The sequence below is a fragment of the Phodopus roborovskii genome, unplaced genomic scaffold (genome assembly GCF_943737965.1).
Source record: "Phodopus roborovskii unplaced genomic scaffold, PHOROB, whole genome shotgun sequence".
Lineage (NCBI taxonomy): Eukaryota > Metazoa > Chordata > Mammalia > Rodentia > Cricetidae > Phodopus > Phodopus roborovskii.
In genome coordinates, this window is record NW_026126514.1 from 24255806 (window position 1) to 24279879 (window position 24074).

Genomic DNA, 24074 nt, shown 5'->3' on the forward strand with positions numbered 1-24074 from the left:
TCTCAGCCCTCAGGTACACGGTTCCTCCATTTCCCCTGTGTTCCATGCCCAGAATTCATCTGAGCATAGGCTGCTATGGCTGAGAAGCAATTTAATGAAGAAAAATCCCTCTTGTCTCAGGAAGTCTGAAGGCCCCTGTGGGTGAAGTATTGGGACTCTCTCTCTCTCTCTCTATCTCTCTCTCTCTCTCTCTCTCTCACACACACACACACACACACACACCATCCCCATCGGAACACACACACACACACACACACTCATACCATCCCCATTGGAACAGAACTCAACTCCTGGTGCCTGCACTTTAAGTGCCGGCCTCTCAAAGAGACCCTTGCTGGGTCTAGAGGCAGGAGGTGAGCAAAGGGCTGAGCCTCTCTGACCTGTGCTGTACAACCTCCAGGTCCTCCAGCGTGTTTGGGATATCCATCTGGTTCAGCCATTTCTCCTTCTCGCTCATCCACAGCTCACAGGCATCTGACTCCCCAAACACGGTGTACAAGTCCAGGGCGTCCTGTAGCCTCTGTCCACGCAGTTCTGCCTGGGCCAGGACCTGCTGGTAGAGCTTCCTGAGGGTCTGTAGACGACTCGTTACATCTGGGGAATCTCGGAACTCCTCAGGGAAGCCCTGGGCTTGGTTCTCCAAGTGCTCCATCACCCCGCGGCTCTCCTCCAGCTCCTCTACAAACTCCTTGTGCTTCTTCCCCAGCGCTCTTGTGGCGCCTTCATCTTGCCCTACATCTTCCCCGGACAGCAGCCGGTGAGCATCTTGCAGCCAGGCCTTAAGGTCATCTGCATCGCCCTGGAACTGGAAGAAATTCTCCGCATCCTGCAGGTCCTTCTTCCGAAAGTCAGCCAGCTCCTTCAGGTGGTCCCATTGGGCCGACACCTCCTTGACTCGGTTCTCGATCTGTGGATGTCCAAACTGCTTTTGGGCAACCATACCCTCAGCCTCCTGGAAAATCTGCTTCAGATGGGCATCTAGCCCACGGAGCTCATCTTCAAAGGCCTTGTGCTTGCGCTGTAAGATGAGCACACTGGTCAGGTCCTTGCCATAGTCCAGAGAGGAGTAGATCTGCTCCTTTTCCCTGATCCAGCTTTCAGCCTCATCCATCTCCCAGAAGAATTTCCAGAGTCGCTTGGATTGCTCCAGCTGCGCCTTCCGTCCAGCTGCCATGTTGCTTAGTTCACTGAAGCACTGTTCAAGATGGCTGACACGGTCTTGGATGACTTGTGGGTCACAAGGCTGGTACCCTAGAGTAATAGGAGGAGGAAGATGAAGAAAGGGAAGGGATTCATTTATTGGCAAGTTTCAGGTCCAGAACCACACAATCCTAAACCTTCCATCTTGTGCATGGGGACCTTGTGCATGATAGGCAAATGCTCTACTGCTGAGCTATGTCTCCAGCTCTTCAAGGTCTTTTGGGATTGGATGCATGGATTCTCAGTTACTTGGAGGACAGACCAGATTCTTTGTAACTGGTTCCCACTAAACTTCAGGAATGAGGGAGATTTAAAAGTTGAGTCAAGTTCTTAGAAATGAACATGACATGAGATCTAAAACAGCTCAGTTACACATTTCCAGGAGGTAATGAACTCTCTTATTTAAGACTAGAAACTAGAAACACAGTCTCAGACACTAGCAAAAAGGACAGAGGACAGATGCCATCTTATGGTGCTATGGACTTCTTTCTAATTATGGGCTACAGAAACATCTGGCCCTCGGGAGAGTGCTGTTATCCTTCATGTTTTGCATGCTATTACCTGAGGAAAAAGGCAGAATTCCAGAGGCATTTCTAGATTTACACATGGGGAGGGGTCCAGAGGGCGGGGACTGGCATCAGAGGGGCACTCTTCGCCTCACCTTTCCCCTCAGTGAACTGCAGGGTGGCTGCTGTGATAGCCTTCACTTTGTCCCCTTGGATGGCGATATCAGCCTCCATTAGCTTGTGTTTCTGGAGCAGGTCTTCAACCTCTAATAAGTGCTTCCCAAATTCAGCAGACAAGATGTGAGCCTGGCAATGGACAAGGACAAGTGAGGAGAAAGGCCTCCAGAGAGTATGTTTGCACATCTTAGCTGGGGAAGTGGAGACAGCAGGGAGGTGCTTGCTGCTTGGGGCAAAAGATGCTGCAGAGGATCCCCTTAAAAAGGGTGCCCTCTGCCTTCTTCCATGGAATGTCCTACAAAATCTCAAGTTTCACACTCCTCTGTATCATCCTTTTCAAGGTCTGGAGCCTGGACATGTTTATTTTTAGAAAGCCCATGGTTAATTTCACGCTTACTTTCACCTAAGACCTCATGGAGCAGAGTGAAAGAATTCAAACATCTTTGGTTCCCCTGTGCAGAAGGGTCTGGATTCTAACCAGAGTCAAACCCCAATTGCTTGGAGCTGGAGACTATGGGTTTCCCATTAACGCATATTCCTTCTAATTCCCATAGGGTGGTGCTTGTACAACAACTTACCCAGGATCCCTGGGTTACTGGGATATTGTGAACATGGCTAGTGACTTCTTTTGTCTTTTCACCATTGTGGCTTAGAGATATGACCTGAGGGCAGGTTTGTAAGAAAGCACAAGTTGGGATGGGCAGCCTGAGACCCACCTTGATCTCATCCATCCAGTCGATACTGTGTAGCATGTCCTGGAAGAGCTTTTGCAGCGCCAGGGTGGCCTCGAGCCTCTGGCGCCTGGACCGCAGCAGCTCCTGCAGGTAGCTCCACAGACGGAGGATGTTGTCCTTCCGGGCCATGATGCGCTTCTGGTCATGGTAATTCTCTTTCTCGAGCTCCTGGGCTAGATCCTCCAGGGCCTTTACTCGCTCCTCATAGGCGGCTGTGTCCGTCTCAATGGCTTCGTGCTTCTTCTTGGCGGCCTCCACAGCTGCCAGGTCATACCCGAAGTTATCCTGCCCCCCCAGGAGGAAAAACAACAACAAACAAAACAGCAGTTCAGCCATACTCCCTGGGCTCAGTGCAGTGAGTCCCTGGAGTATGGCTCTTAGATGGGAACAGCTCATTTCTACAAAGGCGTTATCGCTGCTGTCCCCTGCCGGCTTGTCTTATCAGAGCAGTTTCTGGATGTCTCCCAAGTCCCTGTAAATGCCCCCAGTTTGACACTCTGTGCCACACATGCAGGTGAGGCTATGTGTTCATTACAGAGACCTCTGGTGACCTGCTGGTACTTCCCACTCTGCCTTGAGTGGATCTGTCCATATCTGGGTAGGCAGGGCACATGCCATATCCATGCAAACAGATGGTTTACCCACACACTATCTGGGGCACATGTACACTCTCCAATGCTCTTAGAACACTCACTATCGCCTTAACAGACAGAATTTAATTTGATTCTAAGCTCTAAGTGGGAGGGAACAGATGCTCTGATGGAGAATCAGCCCCGGGGTTCACTGTTAGCCAGTGATATATGTCCCAGTCCTGGAGGCCAAGAAACCAAAGGCACACTCTGATTTAAGTGTGTTTCCAGGGGAGAATCATTAACATCAACCCTGACTCCTGGGTCTGTTAATGTTGCAGCCAACACAAGACAGGTTGGAGTTGGGGGTTGTCCTAGTATGTGAGGCTGTGGCCTAAAATGGAGACTTCATATGGGCTGGGAGCATAACTCAGTGGTGGAATGCCTGCTTTGCATGTTGCAAGGTCCAGGGTTGGACCCCTAACGAGAGCAAGGGACAGGCAGTGAGACAAAGAGAGGAAGAGAGACAATATATCCAGGGTTTCTCTTCAGTCGCAGGTTGGATCCAGCCAGACACCTGCAAGGCTGAGGAGGGGCTTATCTGGCTGCTGCTGAGACTGGCTTGGGCCCCAGCCCCGTTGAGATCAGCGCTCTAAAGCGCTTGCCCTTCCCTGCCACACACAGTGTTGTGTGCCCCCTTACCTGGGTTACGAGGCGCTGGTTTTCATTGAGCCACGTCTCTCTCATGGCAGCCTTTCGGTCGAAGCGCCGTGCCAGCTGTTCCAGTTTCTCCTGTCGAATGAGCTCGCTCCTCAGGGCCAGCTCCCTCTGGTATTCTGCTTCCTCCAGGCTCTCCCAGGCCTGCACGGGGCAGAGGAGAATTCTTGGGGCACAGGGAGACTATGTGGGCTCGGGGTTGTCACTTTCACCTGATACTTGATGACTGGATGTATCTGGGGAGATCCTGCCACTTTGGGGTAAGGTGATAGCAGATTAAAGTTTGGTAACATCCTTTTGGTCCGGGCCAGACCAGTGCGACTTCCCAGCTCCACCTCCCCTCAGCCTGCCTCAGACACTGGCTTGACAGTACAATGGTTTCCACCTGTGTAGATGCAAGTCCTTGTTGACTAAATCGCCACCTCCGTTCTAATAGAGCTTCCAGATGGTGCTAAGTCTCTAAATCTCTGAAATGTCACATAGCGTTTCTCCTCTGTCATAAGTAACTAACATTCTAGACTCCAAGAGAAGCTCAAGGTTTGGTAGAGGACAGGCTACCAAAAGTGGCCCCAAACAATGACTTGTGGGTACCTAAAGAGACTGACATGTGAGGGGCAGGAAGTAGAGTCTGAATGCTTACAGAAAAATTCAAACAACTCTCCTAAATAGCCAGCATGTCATTAATGCCAATAAAGTGGCCTGGTCTAGCCTAGTGACCACTACCCACATCCTCCTCAGGAACTCAGAGGGGCAATTGACACTGCCACGGTACCCGGTTGATGTCAGACACTAGCTTCCCATCGTGGGGCGTGTACACTTTCTGATTGTTGGCTCTCATCCGGGATTGGATGGTGAACAGGAGGACTTCCAGATTCCCCTTCTCCTGAAACCTGTGGGGAAGAGAATTAGGGATACTGGTATTGAGGTCCCCACGGACAAATAGTTTACTACAGTCAATATGGGAACTCCCACATCCTGGATCTTGGAAAGCAAAGCACATTTCCTTTTAAAACAAAGAAGGAAAGACACAAGACAGGTCTGCTGGCCCGCCAAGACATCCGTCACTCTCACTGGCAGAGATCAGATACAAATTTGCATCTTTACAGCTCAATTCAGAGAAAATGCTATGCCTATCAGAGCATTCATTTGCTTTCATAGGGATCAGCTAACTGGAATATTCTGGTAATCCCAATAAACACCAAGTTTTACCAACCCACACAAAGAAATCCTTCTCTTTCCCACAAATAAAAGCTTTTCAGACAAACTGTTTTGGTCAATAAAAACCCAAAAGCATCATTATCCCTCAAGAACATAGGCTATGGAAAGCAATTTTTACCCCAGTCTCAATTAGCCGATCTCCCAAGTCCTATAGGCCAGAGGTGTTCAAGGGGCCAGGAAGGGCTGGGCTTTGTGGGTGTCCAGGACAAGGTTCAAGTAATGGTGCACTTTCACATTTCTTCATGTATCGAGACTACCCACTTCTACTCCTGAATACAGCATTGAGGATCATCTGTGCGGCTAACATGCTCAGGGGGCCTTAGGCCCTGAAGCCCTGTGGGCACAGGTAAGAGGCAACACCCTTGCATACTGGGCCTCATGGTACCAGTATTGAATTTAGGACTTTAAAAGTGGATTAGTGTCAGACCAGAAACCAGATCCAGAGTTACAGAACATCTTGGGCTTAGTGTCTTGTTTTCCCCAGTTTGAGAGACTTGAATGGTGAGTGTGAGATGAGCTTTGAAGAACAGAAGACATCACTGATGACCAGAAGTCTCTCTTCAGAGGCAAACTACCAGCAGAGAGCCTGCAATTCCTGATGTGTACATGTGTGTGCAGATGTTTACATATGTGCATTTGGAAATTTGTGCATATGTGTGCCTGCACTTGCAAACCTGTGAGTACCCACATGTGTGCATGTGTTCATGTATGTGTGTTGCATGGTTGCAAATGTGTATGTACATATGTACATGGCTGTATCTGTATTGCCTGCATAACTATGTGTGTGGTTGTGTATGTGTGTGCTTATGTTCGTTATACATGCATGCACAAGTGTGTGTATGGTTACATGTGTGCATGTGCATGTGTGGCTGTGTGTGCACGTATGTGGTGGGGTGAGGCAGAGCTCCCAAGAAGCAGGCTTGGAGCTTTGCTGATGAATAAAGGGATGGAGAAAGATGGATGTACTTGATGATCACAAGGACCAGCACAGGGCACTCTGGCTGATAAGACAGAGGTCATTACCTGAAAAGAAACCTACAGCTCAGGGAACAGACGCACAGAGAGCACTGGCTCACCAAAGAAGCCTGAAACAGCTCCTCTGTTGGCCTTGGGGGTCTAGAAAAGCACTTTCTGTGTCTACAAGCAAAAGCTACTCATTGGTGTTGGTAAGCTGGATGACACCGACGTGGGGTAGCCAAGTAAGACATGAAGCAGGTGACAGATGTCCAGCTACGGAACTCAAGGATGTGCCTGGCAGGTAAACTTCTTAAGGCCCAGTCCCGGCTCTTGACTTTTACAGCTCCTGAGGAATGACCACCCTCCTGCGTGCTAGGGCCTTACTTTGGTGGCTTCTCCACGGTTCGGTAGGTGCTGAAGGCCTGTAGCTGCTGTTGGACACCACTCAATGAGTTGGCAAACTTCCGGCTGTTCAGGACGTTAATGGTTTGCTCAATCCAGGTGAGCAGGTCTGAGGCTAGCCCACTGTACTTTTCAATCATCTTCTCGGTCTCGATGGCGTGGTCAATGACCTAGGGAGTCGCCTTGTTACTCATTCTCATAAGAAGGGGAGCATCACCAATGATGTCACCAATGAGACCTATCCTCAGTGTGAACTACATTGGGGCTCCTGCGTCTCTCAAGCTGTTAGTGTTCTAGGTGGGGTTTGTTCCCAGAGACCCCGTATTGCTAAAGGAATGGATGAGAAGTGGGTGAAGTCCTCTCCTGCACTGACTGTGCTGAGGTCCAGTGACAGCTTCCTCCTCTTTTAATCCAATAGAACAGTGGTTCTCAATGGGTCACATATCAAATATTTATATTACGATTCATAACAGTAGAAAAATTACAGTTATGAAGTAGCAACAAAATAATTTTATGGTTGGGGGTCACCACAGCATGAGGAACTGTACTGAAGGGTTGCAGCATTAGGAAGGTTGAGGAACTATAGAAGATCAGTAGTCTTGCTGAGCTAGGATACCAGTCCCTAGAGGTTGGTGCCTTCCTCAGTCACTGAATCTGAAGTTTGCTGTTTTGGCCACAACAGTCTGGGCAGGAGCCCCTGGGGTGCTTTGTTTATTCCAAACTGTTTATTGGGAATCAAGGGCATCCGGGCAGCCTTTGTGAAACTGGGTGGAGACCTGTCTGCTCCTGAGGAGCTGAGGAACCAGCAGGAGAAAGGAACAGTGCATGGTACTTGCCCCCAGGGATGTGCTTCTGCCATACTTTGGGAACCTGCCAGGCCTGATGCACAATCAACAGAACAAATTGAGACCTGTGGTGCCTCCTGAGGGATTCCACGTGGGCTACAGACTTACACCTGGGCTGTCACCCATGGGGCAGACAAGGATGTTCTTTGGAGTCAGCTTGGGGGCTTCCCAGGAGACTTTAGAGGAACCAGGGAGTGTTCTACACACTAGACTGCAACTGTAGGCCCAGACACAAGGCTTTTAGGATGGACAGGGAGCTCACACTCAAAGCCTGGGGCCAGCAAACGAACATCTTGATACCTTGCCGACTCGCTTGCCCTCCACCGCCAGGACCTTCATCTTGGAGAAGTAGTGATAAAACGCCACCACGTAGGTGATGATGGATTTCTCATCTGGGTTTTCTGTGAAGACATCTGTAAGAGGGGGACAGCACATTCTGAGCACAAAACTGGAGGGCAGGAAAGCCATGCTCCTAGCACTTAGCCCCACTTTCTCCATCATGACGTGCAATCACAGGCACCAAATGACAACCAACAGGGCACAAAATGGAGGAGTAGCTAGGTGCAGTGTCGGAGGCAGGAGTTCAAGAACAGCTTCAGCTACACAGTGAGTCCTAGAAGAAGCAAAAAACTGAGCAGAGGCCTTTGACCTGAGACAGCGATGAGACAGATCCACATTAGGACCATAAACTACAAAAGCAGAACGAAGGAGGGTCCAAGGCCCCAAGGACTTGCCCCATAAGCCAGGTGTCTGCTAGAAACCTACTTGTCACTGAGGAGCAGAGCAGGGCCCTGACTGAGCCCCAACATCCCCATGCCTGTAGCTTACCAGGCACCTGGACCAGCCCTGGGAGGAAGTAAAGTGGGTGTGGCTCACCTTCGGGGTCAAGGAGCGGAATGATGCCGAGCTGGCGTTCGGCCACATCAAACGCATGCTCCAAGTTATGCCGGGCATTGGAATCCTTCAGCTTGTCAAAGTCGATGAGGTCAGGCCTGGGGACAAGGGCTGAACTGTTAAGACCGAGTGGCCACGGTGGTCCCACATACAGGACAGTCGCAGCATGAAGTAAGGATGCTAGGCAGACGCAGGGAGCTGGGAAGGCAGGCCAGAGGAATGAGACACGAGAGCAAGAGGCAAGGGAGCTGTGAGCACCGGTGTGACCGGGAGTGGAAGGAAGCAGGAGTGCTAGGAAGGCCACAGATAAAAAGAAAAGCAGCAGAGGCAACACCACCACCTCCCACCCTGGCCTCTAGTTAAGGCATCAAATCCTCCCTGTGCACCAGGGGACCCCTTACCGGTGTTTATGTATTAGGGCGTTGAAGGCCAGGCCATCCTTCCAGCTCGAGGTGAAGTTGGTGACGTTGACATGGGGGTAACTGCATTCACGGGAAACGTTAAGACTAAGAAATTCCTTTGAGATCCCAAAACAAGCATCTGAGCTGAGGGCCCACATGCCAGAAGAGGGACAGACTTGCCCCATCTGAGCTACTTCAACATAACAACACATAGCTAAGCCCCCCAAAGACGTCCCCATCCCTCGTCGTCTCCCCCCATTAACTGTGGCTTGTAACTCAACAGGCAGTCTGACCACTGTGACTCTGAAAAGGGATCTTGAGTTTCAGATCAGGGCAGACTTGAATCAGTTGTACCAAAGCTGCTATAGTTTTGGAGACTGGTGTCCAGTGCCCCTTGGGGAATGACAGTCCCTAGGGCAGTGGTTTGGGGGGGGGGATGGGTCGAATGACCCTTTCACAGGGTCACATATCAGATATTCTGCCCACATCAAATATTTATAATTATAACAGTAACAAAATTATCATTACGAAGTAGCAACAAAAATAATTTCATGGTTGGGGGTCACAGCATTAGGAAGGTTGAGAACCACCGCCCTAGGGGAAGCAAGGGGCTAATAGGGAACACAGCAATGGCAGATTTCCAGATCGTACACACCCTGCTGTCTTCATCTGGCACCACAAGAGCAGAGCGTCCTTGGCTGAGCGTGTCTCACGACCTTCTTGAGTTTGGACAACAATGTCCTGAATCTGGGAGCAGCAGAATAAGAAAGAGAAGAGTAACCGCCTTCCTGCTTTCCAGAGGAAAATCTTCCCCTTTGACCCTCCATATAGCTGTAGTGCCCATCCCCACAGCACCCCACACCCTAGGGTCTTAGGGCCTAGTTGCCTACTTCTTTGCCTCAGTCAACCAGAATGGTACCCCATTATCAGAGGGGAAACATTAATCAGACACTTCTAACAGGAGTTTGAGAACTGACAACAAGATGCCCTGATACCGTCCTCTGAAGGTACAATGCCTCACAGGGTGGTACAGCAACATGAATGTTGGTTGGGTGGCATTGTTAGCATGGTTATACTGAGCTATGGCTAGCAGACTACCAAAGCACACTTCTGGGTATGTCTGTGACGGTGTGTGTAAATATGGTTAACTAAGGGAGGAAGACACACCCTGAATGTAGACAGCATTACCTCCTAAGGTGGAGGCTAAGGGCCAAGGACAGAACCTTGAATTTTAGATGAAAAAACATTTCTAGTTTAAAAAGTATAAATGGAGGGTTTTTTTCCTGCACTAATTTTGCAATTTCTGAACCATATTATTTCAAATACAAAGAAGATACAAATAAAGGGTGATGGAGAAAACAAAACAACAACAACAACAACAAACCAGCCCTGTAGCAGACTGTAACCTAGCTACAAGTCAACTTCTATTTTCCCCCTCAAAAGACTACAGCTGTCCTGAACCTTAGCACTTGGGGATGGTTCCGAATGTAGGTCCTTCATCCCATGATCACTGTTCCATAGGGTAAATGTAGGTCCCTCATCCTATGATCACTGTCCCATAGGGTAAATGTAGGTCCCTCATCCTATGATCACTGTTCCATAGGGTAAATGTAGGTCCCTCATCCTATGATCACTGTCCTATAGGGTAAATGTAGGTCCTTCATCCTATGATCACTATCCTATAGGGTAAATGTAGGTCCTTCATCCTATGATCACTGTCCTATAGGGTAAATGTAGGTCCCTCATCCTATGATCACTGTCCCATAGGGTAAATGTAGGTCCTTCATCCTATGATCCTGTCCCATAGGGTAGGCTTCTAGCCTCCCTAGATGTATATAAATATACTCTAGCCAGCATTTTGCAAGGTTCTCAGTTCCTGACCAGCTTTGAAAGATCCCCTCAGTTTCTTCTATGCACCCACCTGGAATCTGAGGATGATGGTCCAGATGAGGCCTAGGACCAGGCGGTGGTTGCCATCCACAATGTCATGGGAGCCCATGTTCTCCAGGTGCACACGCTGCTCCTTGAGGAACTGGAGAGCTTTGTCCACGTTCTCCAGGCAGTGGATGCGCATTTTGCCCTTGGTGGGCCGTGGCTAAGGGACAGCAATGGCCTTGTGGGCATGAAGGGACTTTACAGTCACCCCACATGTGACTACAACCCGTATCACTGGCTCTACCTTTCATCTTCCTGGTCGAACTCCAGGTTCCACAGTCACTCCTGACACTTTTCTTTACATTTATCTGTTTTCAATTTTATGTTTATGGATGTTCTACCTGCATATATGTCAGCGCACCACGTGCATGCAGTGGCCACAGGGTCCAGAAGACGGCATCAGATACCCTGGAACTGGAGTTATAGGCTGCCATGTGGGTACTGGGAATTGAGACTGTCCTCTATAAGAGTAGCCGGCACTTAACTGGCTGGGCGATCTCTGCAGTACCTCTTTCCTTTTAGCAAAATTCAGAGGGTTCCTGCCTCAAGCACTCAACCAGACTTCCTAAGAGCCCTTCTGGGCCTGCCCCAGCCTTCTGAGTGGGTGCTAACTGACAATCAAACTCAATAACACAACAGTGAACGGAGTACTAGCTGCGTAGCAGGCATAGTTCTAAGAACTTCTCACGGCTAGTCAGTAGTAAGAATTTTTTTTCAGACTGGTGGTTGACAATGTCCCCACTCCCACCAAATCTTCTTCCTCCCCTGCATTTCCCAGCCAGGGGATGATTGTTGATGCTTGTATGTGGGTACATATGCATGCGTATGCAGACATGCAGTTGTATGTGCATATGGGGGCCAGAGGACAGCCTTGTGTATCATTCTTCAGTTACTGCTCGCCATTTTAGGTTTGGTTTCTTGTTTGTCTGTTTGCTCCGAGACAGTCTCTTACTGATCTAGAACTTGCCAAGTAGGCTAGATTGGCTGTCAGGGAGTCCCAGGGACTGCCCAGTATCCACCTCCCCAGTGCTGGGATTACAAAAGCACACATGCCGCCATGCCCAGCTCTCCAATGTGCATTCTGAGGGTCAGACTCCAGTCCTCAAGCACTTTACCAGCTTGGCCTATCTCTCTAACTGTCTTTTGAAGGGATCCTCGAGCAACTCTTTCAAGTGGAATTTCACTGTGGGCCAAAGAGGCAAGAACTGCAGCCTGGAATAGAAAAGGTAGAGGAAGGCGGTGTCTCTTCACTCCGCCCCGAGGATCTCACCTCATTCTATACATGGAGGAAGTGGAGGCAAAGCAGATCCTACCTGACATGCCTGAGGTCACAAAGGAAGTGACAGAGCAAAGCATATCCACACCCACCACAGTGCTGGCGGGGACAGCCAAGAGCCCCCTAACAGGCTTCCACTTGGACCTGCGTCAGAGTACACAGCAAACTTCCTTCCATACTTCCCCCTTGGTTCCAAGAGGAACGCAAATTTCTCCAGCAGCTCATACATCTAGCCCCATGCATTCCAGCTCCAGATTGCCCAGACCCCAGTGGGCATGGCAAAGCCCTACATAGCTTCTGGAATGAACTTGAAGGTCAAAGGGGGTGGGAGTGGTCAGAAGCGGGCAGGACAGTCTGGGAAGACGTCAGAGAAGCCAGACAGGCACAGACATTGTAAGTCTGGACATTGTAAGTTACTTGACATTGTAAGTTCTGGAACCTGGAAGAGGAACAGGGAGAAACCCTGGCAGCCCGAGGGAACCCTCTTCACTTTGGCAAGTGCCCTTCCTGAAGAGGGGTTGATGGCATCAGCCACAGGCTGGGAGGGGCCTTACCAGCATCTCTCCAGAGAGCACCTCCAGCAGCTTGATGAGCATGCGCCCGTCCCGCAGGTCCTTGTAGAGGTCGCTGATGCGGCAGGACACTCGAGCCAGGTGGGAGTTGACCCATTTCGTAAAGGTCTTCTTCTGAACAACTTCCCGCTCATCTGGGTGAAGAGAAGAGCCTTGAGTGAGCGGCCTGGGGTCGGGAGGACTAGTGTACCATGGAGCTGAAGGGCTTTACTGTAATTCTAGGGTTATTCTCACCCAGCAGAGGAGGCCGTTACGTTCATTCTACCTCATTTCTGGAAGTGTATGCCAACCTTGGCAACATGGGACCATCAGAACCAAGGCAGCGGGGCAACCACCGGCACCAGCACCAGCACCACCAGCAAGACACCCCGATTCAGCCACCTGTGTCCTGATGTCAGACAGAATTTTCTGCAGTCCTCTGCCATTGAATTCAGATTTTAATCTCTATCCATCTCTCAATCCATCCACTGTCCTCCTTTGCCTACATCCATCCATCCCCTCTGCCTAGAATGCTCTCAGCACTTTCCTACATGCCCTTCATTTAACCCCCATCCATCCTTTAGAATCAGGGTGAATGGACTTCTCAGGAGGGCTTTTCTTGACTCCCTCTCTGGTCTCCTCATGTGTGCTGTGATTCCTGAATTCTCATTGCAACGGAATGGTGAAAATGTCTTTCCTACAAGACTGGGGCTCCTGGGGCCCACAGTGGTGTGTTTCATTTGCCTTTCATTCTCAGGCCCGAAGCTTGATGATGCCTGGTAGCAGCTCTACAGCTGTATCATGGGGGTATAGCAAAGCGTTTGTTCAGTTGGGTTATGCGGCAGGCCTGTGCTAAGTCTAATGACACTGTGTGCTCTCAAGCAGTCAGTTCCTGCTATGTAGAAAATAACAAGAGGAGTTGAGACGTGCAGACCTCTGATCCTCATGAGGTTAAGGGAATGAAGGTTTGGGTTGGAAGCTGTCCATGCATGTGTTACCATCTCACTCCCAGAATGGCAGGCAAGAGATCTTGACTTTCAGCTCTGGGGTGGTGACAGAGCACCTCCATGCAGAGTAAGCAAACCCAAGCCCTCAGCTCACGTTAAACTAGTTTAGATGGGCACAGACTGGTACCTCTGTGCAAGTAAATACTGCTGAGGCATCCAGGCTAGGGCTTGAGAGAAGAGACTAGACAGCACAAAGGAAGGAGAGAGAATGGCAGAGAGGAGTAGCAAGAGGAGGGAAAAAATACGATAGAAGCAGCAGGAGAGAAGACAGTGTGATTTTGTGGTTTTGTGAACTGCACTTGCGGAGCTGACCTGGCGTGTGTCTAGGTCTGGGGGGCCTAGAGTGGGCAGAGTGTTGTCACAGCCATGGCAGACACAGGGTATTCCAGCCCGGAGGGAATGTCAACACTAGGAGAGAAGGCTGGATGTGCGCTCAACTGAGTCCAAACCGGGAAGGATTGGCTTTTTAAATTATTAAATACCAGGTTTGACATAACGTGCAGAGGAGCTGAGCCGGTGCTGCCCCTGGGGTATGATGCTGGCAGCTCCGGAGGCTCAGGCATCAGATTCCTGCCTACTTGGTGGCTATTTTAGTGTTAAGAACTCAGCCTCTTTATTCGTCTGTTCATTCATTCAGCAAATGCTTACGGCACAACCATAAGGTGTTCGGCACTGAGTGGGGGTCATAGGGAACGCAAAGACAAGCCAGAGTTCCTACCCCCAGCAGACTTACTCTATGAGAAGAATGGTGGGTGTGTGAGCCACATATAAACACTTCTAAGGCAGTCACTTAAATAAGCTTTCCATGAAGTGGAGGAGAACTGTGTTGACTTTAAATAAACATAAAACTTAAGTGGCATCCACTCATTCTGGGACTCTGGGCCAAGGAAATCCCCAATGTACCCTTCCGACAACAGCAAAGTAAAATGTTTTCTTGATTTCAAGGGCTGCTTTAGCAAAAAAAAAAAAAAAAAAAAAAAAAAAAAAGTTTGGGTGATACGCTGGACAGAATGCCACAGTATTTACTGTGGGTATGCTGGGGTTTAGCAGAGCCAGCTATAGTCCCCACCTGTCCCCACGGCCTTCCCTAACCAGTTCCTTACTTCAGAGGTTGGACCTTTGACCCAGGGACTGGCAGTTTTGGCCACTCATCCTCAAACACTAACGACCTCTTTTTGTTTCCTCATTTTCCTGCTCGCAAAAATGTAAAGGTTTGCCAGGTAGTCTTTAACCCCAGCACTCAGGAGGCAGAGGTAGGGGGATCTCTGTGAGTTTGAGGCCAACCTGGTCTACAGAGTGAGTTCCAGGACAGCTAGGGCTACACAGAGAAACCCTGTCTACAAAAACAAATCAAAACAAAACAAACAATCTGAAAATTTCACTACATAGTGCTAACCCCTGTTTATTTGTGCCTGCAAAGAATACATGTTTCTAGCTAAGGACACAGAATCTAACTCCAGGATGCTGGGCTGGCATAAACACTGGTACAGAAGTCTCGTAAAGCACCCTGAGACCTCCTCAGTTTTCAATACACAGTGATGCTGGAGTTGCAGGCTTGGAGCATAGCAAATGGCCTCTTGGCTGCCTTAATTTAAGGGGGGGGGGAGAGAGGGATTACCCAGAATCCCTAGCACCGTAGAACACTTTGCAGTGTTGAGACATGGGAAAGATTCCGAGAGGCTAATGATGATCAAAAGCAGAGTAAAGGCCCAGGGGTGGGGATTAATTTCCATTAGCTGCTCACTCGGCTGCTGCACACTGGCATGCTCAGCACATTCCTCCCTCAAGGCCTAGCCGCTCTTCGGGAGCTGTCTGAGTGCAGGAGAGGCCAGTGGCCCCGAGCCAGCTGCACTGGGAACCATGGTCACATGAACAGGAAGAGAGGGGACTGTGCATGAGGCCTGCTATTTACAAGAGACCCAACAATCTTAACATCTAGAAGAGGAAAGCCTCAGAGAGGCCCTGCAGGAGCTAGTGCTTATTTCTGGAGCCCCAGAAATAAATCCATGCAGGAATGGGGGGAGCATGGATGTGTGGTAGTTTGAATGTAGTTGGCCCCCATAAGCTCATTAGGGAGTGGTACTATTAGGAGGTGTGGCCTCATTGGATGAAATGTGTCTCTGTGGGGGTGGGCTTTGAGGTTTCATATATGCTCAAGTCACGCCCTGTATCTCAGTTCAGTTCCTGTTGTCTGTGCAAGATGTAGAATTCTCAGCTACCTCTCCAGCACCATGTCCCGCCATGATGATAATGTACTGAATCTCTGAATGTAAGCCACCCAACTAAATGTTTTTCCTTTATAAGATTTGCCATGGTTGCCATCAGGAGGTAGTGGCACATGCCTTTAATCCCAGCACTCAGAGAGGCAGAAGCAAGTGGATCCCTATGAGTTTGAGGCCAGCCTGGTCTACAGAGTGAGTTCCAGGACAGCCAGAGCTACACAAAGAAACCCTGTCTCAAGACAAAAACAAAAAGAGTTGCCATGGTCACAGTGTCTCCTCATGGCAATAGAAACCCTAACCCTGATGAGTTTATGCCTCCGCAGCATTAAAACACAGCCTCTTCATTCTCCTCTGCTCCTTCCTTTCTCAAGCTGGGGCAGGCAAAACACCAATACACATAAAAATAGATAATCTTTAAAAAAGAAAGACAGACAGACTAGAAGGGTGGGGTTCAATTTCCAGCTATCAAGAAGGGAAGGGCACAAGTCGGAAGGAATATTCTATTGCTTAAACTTAATTCTAGAGACAAAAGAGACCAGGGAAGGCATGGTAGGGTCATCCCAAAATACTAATTTGCAAGGCCCCTAATGGTAATAAAGAGACAAAGTGGTTCATATTACATCTTAAAATAAGTATTTAAAATCTACATAGAGACAACCTTAAAAGATTCCCTGAAGCCTACGAAAGAAATTTTGAGCAAATGGATCACACAAACTTCAAGTATGATAAAATTGTGTCATATTATCACATGAAAAGCGCACACAGAGATGAAGAAGAAATGACCCTCGATACATACCGGTATTTCACACCTCATAAAAGCACATTTCACATATACAGGGAAAAGAGAGAAGGATTATTCAGCAAAAATTAAATCTGTACTTCATATTCCAGGAAGAACATTTTTTATTCAACTTTTGATCCAAATTTAGTTGAATAAAAACTTAAATGTACAAAATGCAACTATAAAAATACAATAGTCAATGATGGTAGGATAGTTGTTTAAAATAAGGCTAATAGAGGGTAAGTATGACACCAAACCTGAAAGCCAGAAAGATTGGAAGCTCAAAGTATTAAAAAGTTTTGGGTGTGGGGGTGGGACGGCAAACTATAACAAATGCCATTGGGTATATCACAGAGGTTAATTTGCTTACTATGTGAAAAAATACTCCTATAGTTTGGACCTGGAATGGGCTCCCCAATGTCCACGTAATAGAGGCTCGATCTGGTCTACAACTTGCTGCTCCTGGAAGGCAGTGGAAACTTTAGGAGGTGGGGCCCAGCGAGAGATCTTCGGGTGACTGGGCATATTGTAGATTGAATGAGGATGGCCCCCATATTTGAATTCTTGGTCTCCAGTTGGTGACTATTTGGAAAGATTAAGGGGGGTGGCCTTGTTGGAGGAGGTGTATCACAGGGGCCAGGCTCTGAGGTTTCAAAAGCACCTGGCATTCCCAGTTGGCACTCTCTGCCTCCTACCCAAGGATGAGGAGGCAAGCACTCAGCTACTGTCCCAGCAGCATGCCTCCCTGCCTACCTGCCAGCACGCTCCCTGCCCTGATGGCCATGGACTCTAGCCATTCCCAAAAGTCTCTTGGTTTGGGGTCTTATCACAGCAAGAGGGCTTACAGGACCCAACACACCGTCCCCATCCTTGTTCTTCCCACCTTTTGTTTGACAGGGTTTCTCTGTGTAACAGCCCTGCCTGTCCTGGAACTCACTCTATAGACCAGGCTGGCCTCGAACCCTCAGAGATCCACCACCCAGCCTCTCCCCAACCTCCTGTGTGTGCAAATGTGTATCTCAGCTGTGAGGTCAGCAGCTCTGACCTCTGTGTTTCCACCATGACACAACACCTCTCCAGAGTAAAGCAATCTATACAGCCAAAATAGACCTTATCTCGTCACAGGCTAACTTGAGAGTTTACAGCAGGATAGCCTGCCTAACACAACTGTTCATAAGTTAAAAGGAAAATGATTAACATCGTGAACAAGGAGTTAACAGGAAAAACACATAAAAATCTTTCCAATATATAAAAAGCAATCCACAATGCTCGTAGAAGTGCACATTAAAAGCACACACATGATGCTAGAGGGTTGATTTAGCAGATAACAGCACACCTTTAATCCCAGCACTCGGGAGGCAGAGGCAGGTGGATCTCTGTGAGTTCAAGACCAACCTAGTCTGCATGAGCTAGTTCCAGGATAGGCTCCAAAGCTACAGAGATACCAAAAAAAAAAAAAAAAAAAAAAAAAAGCAGTTAACAGCACTTGCTGCTCTTGCAGAAGACCTGAATTGATTCCCAGCACCTCCACAGTGGCCCACAACCCTCTTTAACTGAGGTTCCAGGGAATGTAATGCTCTCTTCGGACCTCCACAGGCACCAGGAACACATGTGGTGCACAAACATACAGGCAGGAAAAACATTTATAAACATAAAATAAATCTAGAAATAAATTAAAACACACACATATGCACACAAATATAAAAATGAACTGTTCTTATTAGAAAAGGCAATCGTGAGACAACTGGGAAAATATTTCTCTCAGATTTTGATTATCAGGGAATTGTTGCTAATTGTATCAGGCATAAGAGTGGTACATTGGTTTTTTTGTTTGTTTGTTTTGTCTGTTTTGTTTTATCTTTTTTGAGGCAGGATTTCTTTGTGTAACTCTGTAGACCAGGCTGGCCCAGAACCCACAGAGATCCGCCTGCCTCTGCCTCCTGAGTGCACCACCACTACTTGACACAAGAGTGGTATAATATCTAAGTGTTTATCAGAGACATAGACAAAGAGGATTAAAGGAAACTCTCAAGACAGTCTTTAGTTTACTTCAAAAATAGTTCAGCCCCCCAACACACAGACATATCAATAACACTAATCTCCCCAAACACATAGCCATACCAATAACACTAACCCCACAAACACACAGACATATTAATAATACTAAATTTGGATGATGGTTTATTTTATCTTCACCCCTGATATTTTCATGTTTGGAATTTCTCATGCTCAAAGTAAGAAAGCAAAAGGAAAGCATATGATGACATGAATACTTTGCTCATCAGATGAAAAAAGATCGGAAAGTTTGACAAAATCGAGTTCTGGCAACAATGTTGGGGACACAGCATTCACATGTTGCTGGAAGGAATTTAAGTAGGCTGCCTCTACGAAAGGCAATTTGGCAAGGGTAATCTCAAATGCACATACTTTTCCTAATGATTCCATTTCTAGGAATGTACCCCACAGGCACACTCAGACATTTATAACCTCAAGTAGGTTCAGGGCTATTCACTGTAGTTTTGCAAATAGTTAAATAATAGAAATAACCTAAATATATGCAATTAGGGTACTTGTTACATTAAAATTGTATATTCTTACAGTGGAAAACTATTTAACTGCAAATAGGATGAGGAGACTTTTATGTATTAATATAAAATAATTTCAATATGCACTGGGTTAAAATGTGTAGAACTGTGCAAAAATTAAAACAAATCTATGAAAAACCAATATAGACTATGTATTTAAATACACTAAAATATTTTGGGAAAGTTACATAAAATGTGGTTAACTTAACCAGGTGGTGGTGGTTCATGCCTTTAATCCTAACACTCGGGAGGCAGAGGCAGGTGCATCTCAGTGAGTTCTAGGCCAGCCTGCTCTACAGAGTGAGTTCCAGGACAGCCAGGACCACACAGAAAAACCCTGTCTGAAAGAAATAAAATGAAACATTTTATTTCTGTGCCCTAACTATTTATTCCTCCTATGCCCATAAACTTCCTTGAGTGTTTTACATCTTTCTCCACTTTCTTTGTTTGAAATGTCTCAAAGAATGGTGAGCTGGGGGTGAGGTTTGCCTTACGTGCAGGAGCGCCAAGATTTAATCTCCAGGTCCAAAACAGACAGAGTAGAGAAAGACAGCCCACAAAAGCAACAACAGTTAATTAACAAGTGTATCAAGAATGTTACATAAGAGGTTCAATGACAAGGAAGGGGAAGATATATTTTAAGAGAAAATTCAGGCTCTCAAGTCATATGCATAATATGACTTTATAAATAATGATAAAAAAAAAAGCTGGTGGTAAGAATATGGGTATTATTTGTTTTCTTCTTACTTGGCTATATAAAAAGCTTCTACAATGACAAAAAAAAGTGGTGTTCGTCTTTAAGCAGAGACAGGTGGATCTCTGTGAGTTCGAGGCCAGCCTGGTCTGTAGAGCTAGTTCCAGGACAGGCTCCAAAGCAATACAGAGAAACCCTGTCTCAAAAAACAAAAAACAAAAAACAAAAAAACCCCCCAAAAAAACAAACAAAAAAAAAATAAAAAGAAAGAAAGGAAGGAAGGAAATTTCTGCTAGAGTATATTTTTAATTTTTTTTTAAATTTTATGTACATTGGTGTTTTGCCTACATGTATGTCTGTGTGACTGAGTCCCAACCCATTGGAACAGAGGTTTCAGACAGTGGGTGCTGGAATTAAATCAAACCTGGAAGAGCAGCCGATGCTCTTAACCACTCAGCCATCTCTCCAGCCCCCGAGCATATATTACTTCTAGTAACAATAAACACCAGATGTCATAGTGACTTGGGTAGAAGTTCATAAACATCAAGGAATAAACGATAAAAAATTCAAGAGGGAAGCCTCCTTGAAGAAATCTGCATTTTAACCAGCTCAGAGTCTAATGCTCTGGCCAAAATTAGCGGGAAAGACAAGCAGGATAAGAGGCGGTGAGAGGCATATGACAGTCTGTGAGAGGCCTGTGATTGGCTCACTGGGCATGCGCCTGGACCAGAAGAACAGTAAGTAGGCAGATTTCCAGCTCAGGCTTGCACTCCAATTCAGCCAGGGCTGAGGCAACCGCAGTGAATCACGCTTTCACTCCCGTGAACTTGGGACAAGCCTTAGTGACACAGAAGCCAATCCTTTATACAACCGAGATTAGAAGCAGACCCTCTCAGATATATCATAAGTGGCGGACTTCTTATTTAATTTTGGGGGGGTGGATTTCCCTTTCTGACAACTCACTTCCAGTAGACAGGTAACTGTGAACAGCTAACGGCGGTTTGATGGTCTAGCTAGAGTTGATACCAAAGGAGCTTTAGGATGTGACTACAAACCTGAAAACACAAAATGTCACAATAAAGCCCATAGAAATGATAAGAGGTGAACACAATAAAGTTGGCTAACTAGCTTGGAGTAAATTAGTGTAAAGGAAGACTAGAAAACCATTAAAGCAGTGGTTCGAAACCCCTGGGGTCGCAACCCCTTGGTGGGTCAAAGGGCTCTTTCACTGGGGTGGAATATCAGATATCCTTCATATCAAATATTTACATTATAATAACCAGCAAAATCACAGCTATGAAGTAGTAATGAAGATAAGTTTATGGTCGGGGGTCACCACACATGAGGAACTGTATTAAAGGGTTGAAGTGTTAGGAAGGTTGAGAATTACTGTATTAAAGTGATAATCTGCATATTTGCTAATGAGAATTGATATAGTGAATTTAGTGAAAAGATTTGGAATTGTTAGTGACATCCTAATACTTATATAATCATATATCTATAGGCATTTATAGCTTTATGAGACATTAAAATGTCTTTAGTTCTTTATTTTTTATCTTTTCTATGCTAAAATATATTCTGGTTAATAAAGTGTTTAAAAGATACAAAAGTAATTGTCCTGCAGTTTTCTGTCACCAAAAAGGAAACCAGCTTATCATAAGTCAGTTTAAATCAAAACATTTTTATCGTTGAAGGCTAGTTTTGATTTGAGGTTTGGAGATGATAATGCCTTTAGAATTCAGGGAAGAAAAGGGGATTCTGTTCAAAGCTCCTTGGGTGGGAAAGGTATGTGTGTGTGTGCGCGCATGCCCTCGTGTGTCGGTGTGTGTATGCAAGTGTGTGGGTGTGCATATGTACATGCATGTTTGTCGGTGTGTTTGTACACATTCCTGTGATGGTTATAGTTGGATGCAACTTGACTACACCTGCAATTAACTAGAATTCAAATGGTGGGTACACCTGTGAAGGATTTTTCCTTAATTAAATAATTTGAAGTGGGAAGGTTCTCAAAGAACCACTTCTAATCAAAGAACCAGTTCTCTGAGGTAGAAGATCCAGCTTTAATCTGGCCACACCTTACGCTGGCAGCCGATATAAAGGACTTGGAAGAAGGAAGCTTGCTCTTTGCCTGCTTGCCCTCACTCTCACTGATAAGTCCATTCCTTCACTAGCATTAAAGCCTACTTGTTTGGGATTGTGCTGTATACTGAAGACCACCTGAGACAGCGAGCCTCACAGACTGGAAAAACTACTGGATTCTTGAACCTTCCATTGATAGACAGCTATTGTTGGGACTAGTTGGACCACAGCCTGAGAGCCATTCTAATAAATCCCCTTTATACACAGATTCATTCAATAAATTCTGTTCTTCTAAAGACCCCTGACTAACCCAGGGACAACTGTCCCATCCAAAAGAAATCCAGGGCAAATGGCTAATTGCAGAGTTTACTAGCATACCAGGCTCTCTCCACATGTAAGTACCTGTTACAGAGTCCCTAGCTGCCATCCTGGCTCCTCTCAGCTCCTCTCACCCGGCCCCCTACCCCTACTTCTCCAGCCCATTGGACTTCCTTTCCCCCAGCTTCTCATTCCTATACAGCCCTGCCGTTTCCGCCATGTGCCCTCTTGGCTCTCTCTTGGTCCTCTGCTCTTGTCTCCTGGTCTTCTTCCTTGATCTTTGCTCCTTCTCTCTTCTCCTGCCACCCTTCCCCTCTCGTTTCATGGCCTGGTTCAGTCTGCTGGCCATGTTTAGTCTACTACTTTCTCTCCCTGCTCTGGACTCTTCCAGAATCCTCTGGCTGTGCTCTCCCTCACATCTACAATAAAAACCTTCTCTTGGAAGCAGTCGTGTCCTCATTTCATTCACAACCAGCAAGTGTGTTTATGTGTGTGCACATTTGGGGTAGGAATGTAAAGCAGGTAACTGATTCAGAGCAAACGCTAAAGAGGAATTTGAATTTGGTATTCCAGATGAAGAGCTTGGTGGCTCCCAGGTAAAGAAGGGCAACCCTACAAATGTGTTGGAGGACAATGATTCTGATTGCCCTGAGTAAGTGGGATTGGACCCAGAAAGGCTTGGGCAGTTCAGAGTCAGTGACAGATGCCTCTACTTGGGGTGACATGAAAGGTCTGATGGTAAAATAACAGGTTCCTCTGGAAAATTCTATGGACCGGGGGTCTCTGGTTGATGACAGTATTCTGGGGCTATAGGACATCCATGAATTCAAGGTTTTGATCAGAGAGCTTCAAGAAGCTGCAGGTGAAAAGAAAAGCAAGAATCATCATCTGGAGTGGGTTAGGGTTAGAGACGGATCATGGAAGACTAAGGAATATGCAAGGCGGCCAGAGGAGGATGAGCAACAGTGATGAGCAATATCACTCCGTCTTCTCTGTGGAGCCTGAGGGGAACAGCTCCGCTTGCCCACTCCACAGGGTGCTTGAGGGGGTTGTGGGGCCAACTTGGATAAAGCATGTGGACACAGATGCACAGGTGCCATGTGTTGTCAGCATGTGACAAGCACTCACTGGGATATAAGACTTCTGCATGGCTTCCTCATACCTGCTGTCCCCATGAAGTTCCCATGAAGTCAGAACAACCACCTCAAACCCAAACCTAACCACACCACTTATCTGCTAAAAGCAGTCCAGCTCTCCAGCCCTCTATTGAAGGCCACAGCTCCTATCCTGAGACCACAGAACTCTCTTGGCTAACAAACTCTCCTTTTGACCATTCAACTTGCCATTCTCATTGCAAAGAGTCTCCTTCGCCATCTTTTTTGAGGTTCCTCTTGCTTCCTTCCAGGATTTCTTTATGGCCTTTAAGGCCTTCTAGGTGATTCCTACATGTCCCTCCCTCCTTTACCATTAACTTATGCTTGAAAACTTAATGGTTGAGGTAAAAGCTATGGGTGGTGTTATGAACTTGTGCAGTTTCCAGGAAACCTTCCGTGTGTGTGTGGGGGGGGGGGGGTCGGGTGTGTGTATGACTATTTGATCTTCTCTCACTTGACTGTAAGGTGAGATTTCCTGGCAGATCCAGTTTCCAGCATCTGAAAGCCAGGGTTGGGATGCAAAGTGCTCCCAGACTTCTGCCGGATCCTCCCTAGCATTCTCTCTTACCGACATGATAAAAGAAGAAAAATGAACAAAATGAACAGACACTTTGAAAACAACACCCCTGGCACCTCTTCAGCCAGGCAGCATCCAAGGGAGCCCTCAGGGAACTGGGGGTGGAGATACGGCTGCTCCTAGGAGGTCTGATGCTAGAGCCTGCCCTTGGGGATGAGGCTGACAACCCAGAGGAATGTCCCAAAGATGGAGGAGGCTATTAACGTGGCTCACTCAGACTGCATGGCACGGGGAGGGAGCAGAATCTTATTATTAACCTCAGTGCATTAATATTT

The 24074-nt window shown here is 47.1% G+C and overlaps 1 protein-coding gene across 2 annotated transcripts in view; it reads right to left on the minus strand.

Moving 5' to 3' along the window:
- The window catches only part of Sptb (spectrin beta, erythrocytic), a 119258-nt gene that overhangs the window by 36842 nt on the left and 58342 nt on the right, over positions 1-24074 (minus strand). For both annotated transcript variants that reach the window (XM_051196013.1, XM_051196014.1), the window contains exons 3-14: positions 12386-12537; positions 10542-10715; positions 9276-9367; positions 8621-8701; positions 8202-8317; positions 7626-7738; positions 6463-6650; positions 4676-4793; positions 3889-4047; positions 2600-2902; positions 1862-2012; positions 381-1251 (exon numbers count right to left, since the gene is read on the minus strand). In XM_051196013.1, coding sequence (XP_051051970.1) covers positions 381-1251; positions 1862-2012; positions 2600-2902; positions 3889-4047; positions 4676-4793; positions 6463-6650; positions 7626-7738; positions 8202-8317; positions 8621-8701; positions 9276-9367; positions 10542-10715; positions 12386-12537 — 2518 coding nt within the window. The remainder of the gene's footprint in view (positions 1-380; positions 1252-1861; positions 2013-2599; positions 2903-3888; positions 4048-4675; positions 4794-6462; positions 6651-7625; positions 7739-8201; positions 8318-8620; positions 8702-9275; positions 9368-10541; positions 10716-12385; positions 12538-24074) is intronic.